General features: G+C 34.3%; 1 protein-coding gene across 1 annotated transcript in view; it reads left to right on the top strand.

Moving 5' to 3' along the window:
* Positions 1–7,605, top strand: part of FIP1L1 (factor interacting with PAPOLA and CPSF1) — a 127,480-nt gene that overhangs the window by 76,017 nt on the left and 43,858 nt on the right. The window contains 2 exon segments of the mRNA XM_006868064.1: positions 2,328–2,421; positions 4,492–4,648. Coding sequence (XP_006868126.1) covers positions 2,328–2,421; positions 4,492–4,648 — 251 coding nt within the window.

Below are 7,605 nucleotides of genomic sequence, written 5' to 3'. Positions count from 1 at the left end.
CTTCCAGCTCATTTGCCTCAGTCACTTTATCTCGTTTCTGGACATGTGCAGATATGGTTGTCTGCTTCTGTTTTTTGGGCATCTTCAGGGGTTTTCTGTGGCCTTAATAATTAGATGGGTGTGTATTTTGGTATTTTTTATGCGTTCTGAATGCCTCCAGGTAGATGTGATCAGGAAATGGGCTTCCCTTTTCACTCTTCTTCCTGAGAAGTTTCATGATTCCACTGTTGGTCGTTTTGATGTAACTTAGGATTTAATTTTTGTTTGCTATTTCCTCTTTTGTCTGCTCGTCCCACTCCATAATCACCATTCAGGACGTTTTTCTAGCTGGAAACAGTTCAAGGCCGGCTGTGGCTGTCTGATTTTAATTGGAAACTGTCTCTTTAAATTTCGAGGAGATCTGTGCGCATGCGTAGTAGAACCCTCCGAGGGTGGGGTTGGGGTGCCCACTAGCTCAGGCACCCCTATAGTTACCAGAATGGAGGTGTACAGACAGCAAGGGACCAATGAACAGATATCAAAAGAAAAGAATGTCCACACCTTTATCTCAGCGGTTCTTCCAGGCTTCTGTCGCTGCTCCAATCCTTCTGCCATGTGGTCTCACCCAAGATGGCGGCTCCGGGAGCAGCCGAGCGTCCCGGACTAGAAAGCAATAGATACCTTGCTTCTGCCACAAATTCCCCCAGCTGTGAGCCTTCCAACCTTCTAAGTATTCCTTTGTATGTGGTTCAGAGATCTGGGACCATCCCCTGAGCTTGCTTGGTCGGGTATTCTGTGTTGTTAGTGGAGCTCTCTGCTACATTTTCACCCGATCCACCATCTTTTTTGTTCTCAAGATTCTTATATTTCAATAGTGAGTAATTGTTATCATGACTAATTGCGACTGTCATAATTGTAAAGGTAGAAGTTTTGTAACAAAAACGGGGGCAGTTAATCTTACAGTGCAGAAGCAAAGGACCCTAGGACCATCAAGGGAGAAGAGCACAAGGGGAATGCTAGACCTTATCCACAGAAGCAGGGACACCAGAGCTGGAGGCAGAGATGGGTCCATGGAGAGAGGGGAAGCAGCTGAATACTTGAGATTTGTGAAAAGAGTGAGTCTGAGAGCTGGTGGCCAGAGACAGACTAGCAGAAGGTACCCTTTGGTGGTGTAAATTATTATATATGCCTGAGTGTTTTTAAAAAAAAAAACACAAGGAGCTAAGTGAATAGAGAGAAATACTGTTATCTAATGGTACCGGAGCGGATTATAATCATTGTAGTGAAACAAGGTGTATGATTTGTTGAATGTAAAACTGATGATCCGCCCTGTAATCTTCAGTCAATTCACAATTAAAAAAAAAAAGAATTTTAACCTGAAAATAACAATAATATACTAAAAATAAACAAATGGTACTATACTGAAGATAAAAAACAAATTATATAGTTAAGTAAGGTTTAAAATAGAACATGTAGTCATTAATAAATGGCACCTAATGTTATCATTAGTGATTTTAGAACCTTAACTGGTGGTTGTGGAAGGATGTTTGGTATTTTACTTGCCTTACTTCTTAGAAAGGTGACACACAGAATTTTTCAGAAGTCTCCTGTGTTTCATAAGTATATATAGTTTCATTAAGTCTATAATCAAGTATGTAGTAGGTTTAGCAGTATTATTATTTAAATTGTAACTTAAGCTTTCCTATTATACTTGCAGCATTGTTGTGGTAGACTATTTTTTCATATCATCATATGCTTTAAACTTTTAAGGAACACAATTGGAGATAGGAGAGACATTTAATTTTTCCTATCTGAAGACAAGTTGTCAGGAATGAAAAATTGCATCTCTTTTTATATTTTCTAACGCTCAGATTATATCAATACAGAAAACATTCTGTTTGTTTCAAATTAAGTATTCTTTCTTTTCAAGCCTCGTTGGGGAAATTTTTGTATGTTTCTTTAATAGAACTATGATATTTATTATAGTTACATTGGCCAGCACATTTTTTTTCTGTTTATCTCACATCTACTACCTGCTTCAATTCAATAAAGGTAAATTCAGTTGGAGACTGTTAACATTTTAGAAGAAAGAATCTATTAATTCATAATTCAGTGTTATGATTATTGTTTGGTATGTTCTTTCTAGCTTATTTACGAAATGTAGTTTTTAGTGGGAGTACTCAGTAGTGAGATGCAAATAAATTAGCCAAGATTCTTGAATGTGTGTTGTCATCTGTTTTTAAAGTATAGTTGTGAAAGGATTTAGATTTTACTTGCAGTTAATATTTTTATTCTTTTTCAAATAGCTAATTAGATGAAACTAAATAGATTCAGTTTTTATATTACAGGAGATTACCTGGGGCAATCGATGTTATTGGTCAGACCATAACTATCAGCAGAGTAGAAGGAAGACGACGGGCAAATGAAAACAGCAACATACAGGTTTAGTATTCCAGAGTCAATGACCATTTGTAACTGGAAGTTTATACCCATGTTCTAACTTAATTTTCTCAATAGATATGCTATAGGTGCTAACAAAGATATGTAAATGTGCACCAAGTCACCCTTATAGTTAGTATAAACATTTTCCTGTTATAATTTATAATTGAATATTAGTAAGTGTTGTTGTTCCTCTCCTCCCCTATTGTAACCTAAATTCTATGGGTTCATTAAAAAAGGAAAATAAAAGTTTAAGAAGACAATAAATCACCAATAAGCCTTCCACCTGAAGATAACCTTCTTAAAATTATGTTCCATCTCTTCCTTATCACTAAGCATTATATTATGATTACACTTTTGGTTGAGCTTTTTCACCTAAAAATTGTCATTTGCATTTTCCCATATTCTTAAAAAATATGATTTAAAACCTTTCCATGATAGCCGCATTATATTGTTGTTAAATGCTGTTGAGTCAGTTCCAACTTATAGCAACCATGTTGTATAGGGTTTCCAAAGCTTTTAAAATCTTTCTGGGAGCAGAAATCATGATCTTTTCCCCTCGGAGTGGCTGATGGTCTTAAACTGTTGACCCTGTGATTTGCAGTCCTGTGCTTATACTGTGAAGCCATGGTGCTTTGCTATATTGTGTAGATATGTCAGAATGTCGTATATCTGAGAGAAGACATTTCCTATTGTTGTAAAAATGTAAAAAGATGAGTATGAGTCATTGGAAAATTCTAGTTAAAACTTAAGTAACAGACTTTCTATGATCAAGTTATATCTTAAGTGACACTTTTTCATATACTTTTTTTCTGAGTACTTTAAAAAACATCAAATGCTTTGATTCTTTCTACCTTAAATTACATATAAAATATTTAAAACTACAAATTATTTCGAAAATGTAATATATTAGTCTTTGTTTTCTCTCTCCAACCACTAAAATGCCATGATTTCCTAAAATACTTCTCTGTTCCTTACCCTAAGAAGTACATATTAGTAGAAGCATTATTTAAAATTGTTATAGTTAAATGTAGGAAAAGTTAATTTAAGGGTGGGGTGGGGTGAGTATGTGTTTAAATGCTGTGTTTTAGTTAGGATGGGAAAAGTATAGACTAAATTCACAACCGGACTATTTCTGCACATCACAGTCACTGTGGGAGACATCCAAAGTTAGATGTCATTCACCTTCATGTTGTGTCACAGTGGGTTTGGAGGGCTTAACCTGCCTGACTCTTTTCCTGTTGACAAAAACAAGCATTATAACACATAGTGCTCTAATTTAGTTTTCCAAGTTATGTTTGTTAAGTGCCATTGAGTGTGTTCTGACCCGTAGCAACTCTGTAAATGGTTTCCGAGGAGCTGCTGGTAGGTTTGAATTGCCGACTTCGTAGGTAATCAGTCTGCTGCTTATCCTACAGTGCCATAGCAGGTCAAGTTTTTTAAAAGTATAAACCCTTACTTTAAAGTTACAAGGTTCACAGTAAAAAATTATTTATGTATTTGTTGTTACTTGCAAAGTTCATAGTCCCTTACTTTGCAACCTAAGGATGAAAGCCTTGTTCAGTGACTGTCTGACTCTTCTGCCAGGCTAATTGCTTAATGCTAGTTATCTTTGGCTAATGCTTCCATTGTCTTGAGTATTTTTGTCAGGTAAAATTGATAGCTTTCATTATATTTATAAAATAGGTGTTTGTGAGTTAAGAGTTTTGTGGTAAATCAGTTCCTTCTAGACTTTGAATATAGACATTGAAAATGTGTATACACACATATCAACACACACAAATATTATCCCTTCAAATAAATATACTTATTCCTGGTGTGGTTCTGTGGGTTAATTAGGTGGCCTGCAAAGTCTGTTTGAAACGCAAGGTCTGCGATTCAGGCTCACCAGTCACGCCTCAGAAACACCGTACAGGGTTGCTGTGGGTCGGCACTTAACAACAATAACAAATAAATATATGTATGTTAATAAAGATACCTTTAATATTTTTTTTGATCAAGCAAAATGAGTTTACTGATTTAATGTTAGACAGATGTACTCATTTTTATAATGAACTTGTGCTCTAATTTTAGGTTCTTTCTGAAAGATCAGCTACTGAAGTAGACAGCAATTTTAGCAAACCACCTCCGTTTTTCCCTCCAGGAGCTCCTCCCACCCACCTTCCACCGCCTCCATTTCTTCCACCTCCTCCAACTGTCAGCACTGCTCCACCTCTGATTCCACCACCAGGTAAATAGTGAATTAGACACTTGGTTTCTGAAAGAACAGATTAACTTGAGAGTTACCTTTGTTTTGAATTTAATAATTTAAAAATACTTGACAATTAAATATTGCATTGTATTTAAAGTAATAGATAAATATTTGTTTACTCCTCAACAGATTCACTTTGAAATGGATATAAAATGTAAAGACAAGAATTCCACAAAAAACCCTAGCAAAAGTTAGTAGTAACATATGTATAAATCAACAGTGGTTTTTAAATCATATAGAAAACAGAAAATTCATACCAATTTTCACTACAGTTTTAGCTGTCTTTCGAGTAAGTCATGAAAAAGTAGGTCAGTCATAATAGAGAACAAAACTCAAAATCTCAGAATTGCATCTTTACTTAGACTGTCAACCTTTCATTGATTGACCTTTCTTATTATTTTATTCCCAACGAGCTTTTAGTCTTTATATCTTTTTAACAAATTTTTTATGAAACTAATAAGATTGGTTGAGATTGTAATTGCTCCCTAGGAAAAATGCTATTAGTGAATGGTAATATGATTATGTGCTGTGTTGGTGTTTAAAAAATTAGCTGCTATTCCTAATCAGTACTGTGTGTGGGACACATTTAAGAAAACTGTTTTATAAAATTTACTTACACTAAATAGCTGTGTACTCTCACTCATTGTGCATTTGCAAGAGAGCTGTCTCCTTCTTAAGGTACCTGTTGTGATCAGAGAGTAACATCAATGTTCCTTTAAGGTATTCATTTTCAGCCCTTAGATGTCACATATGACCTTTTCATATCCACAGTATCTTTGATTCTCTTTCGCTGTAACCCCTCACCTCAAAAAAGACTTTCTGAAATGATTACAAATGGGCTTTTAGAGGATCTGCTGTCTCAAATATAGTAGAAAGCAGGAAATAGGTTAGAAGTGTTCACTCCAAACAACATTATTTCTAAGGTTCGATTTCTTGTTCATTAAGTTGGGAATGAGGTCATGATTCTTGCTTCTTTAATATGCAGAGAATAAACTAAATGAAAGGGGAAAGTCAAGAGTTCATTTATAAATGAATCCCTTGTTTTCCAGAAAGGAGTTTGAGGCAATATAGAAATAGTTCTTTGTCTTCTGCGTATTTGATTAATGAGACTAAAAGAGGAGAGGTGTGAACTAAATTTATGAAAAAGCAAAATAGTAATTGGGCTGGATTGCTTTGAAATCTTATTTAAAGTTTACTAGGTACATGATTTGAAAGAACTTTACTATTTACTAACATATCTCCAAATGGCTAACATTTGATTGATATATGTTCAAATTAGCTATCTCTTAAAATTAAATGGGTATGAATTGTTGATTGAAAAAAAATATATTACATTAGTATAAAAATATTCAGAAGCTCTTCAGGTTGTTGTGGATATTAACTGGAAATTTACCTGTTTCAGAAGAGAACAATTACTCCATTTCTTTGCCATATAACCTTTGTTCATAAGGATAATCATTTAGTTGTCTTTAGATTATGAATAGCATTATCCTGTAGCGTATCACTGATGTTACTTAATGTTTTTCTACTGAAAAGTTAATTGTCAGCTACATGTTTTCATATTTTAAATATGTGCCTGTCCAGATACTCTTTTAATACTTACTCTTGTATTAACATTTGCATGTTGTCTTATGTATATTTAAGGAAGCTAGATTAATTCTAATGCGGGTTTATGCAGTTCCTAACTCTGGAATATTTGCTAGGGCAGGGGGAGGGATATCACTTCATACTAAAACCAATTATTTTTATATGAGGCTATATGAATTACTTATCTCTACTAGATTATAAACTCTTGGAGAGAGTATGGATTATGCATTTTCCTCTGTGTTTCTCTTTAGTGCTGGTCACACTTGTATTTGTATACTTTACATTTCCTACATATACCATATTCCCTTATATGACATTCTTTATAGTGCTAGTTTTGCATATACTTGACTTTTTCTATATGTGCTGCTAATTGAGTTAACAGGTTTATGTACCCATTAAAACAGAGATGATTTTCAGATTGACAGTTTGGTACAGGCACTTACCAATCAGAATGAGCACTGGCTCTAAACAGTAGATATATGCCCGCCGAATGCTTTCCCTGCTTACTGCCACATTTTCAGTTACCATTTACTATAGAACCACGTGATTACAGTAGGTTCTATATATTTAGCTGTAATTTATATTACTTTAAGATTCATAAGCAGCTAATGAGAGAAAGATGTGGCTAAGGAGTTTTGTAAGTATTGCCTTAGAAAACACTCCATTTTTCTTAGAGAAACTTTGGACTTTTATTTTTTCTTTGTGATACACTAAAAGGAAACAAACATATTTTGAGAATGGATTTAAATGTATTTACATATTGCTTTTGTTAACATTATCTCTCTAATACATTAAGGTTTTGGTTTTCTTTTTTAATTTTTATTGTGAATTATGTGATAGTTACCATGGGAGAACATTAGCTTACCATTCATTCTATCTTATTTTGTTTTATTTCAATGATTACAGTTCCCTGCATGCATCATCAAACATCCGTTAAGCATGCCCCCTGGCTGTCAATGCATAAGTTTTAACAATATAGTCCAATTTATGATAGGACAAACACAGTAATGATGTATTATGCCTGTACATCGGGTTGCTACCGATTCCTTCATACTTGGGAAGACCATATCCAGATTTGCCAGGAACAAGTCTTTAGTTCCAGCGTACTTGTTAAAAGTGTCTCCTTTTACTTTGGAAAATATAATTTATGGTCAACTATTGTTATGTGTTCATAGACAAGGTTGCATAAGTTAGTAGTTAGTTACTCTTTAACAAGAATGAGGTGAGATACAGCTCTCATCCAGGAGATTTTTTTCTGTTGAATATTGACAGAATAAAAGATTTATTGCCTCCTCTCCTTTTCAAACACATCTGCTACAAAATATATGAAATCTTGTTAATAATAACAG

Source organism: Chrysochloris asiatica, unplaced genomic scaffold, assembly GCF_000296735.1.
Source record: "Chrysochloris asiatica unplaced genomic scaffold, ChrAsi1.0 scaffold00115, whole genome shotgun sequence".
Lineage (NCBI taxonomy): Eukaryota > Metazoa > Chordata > Mammalia > Afrosoricida > Chrysochloridae > Chrysochloris > Chrysochloris asiatica.
Note: the sequence above shows the minus strand (reverse complement) of the source record. Positions and strands in the feature narration are given on the sequence as shown.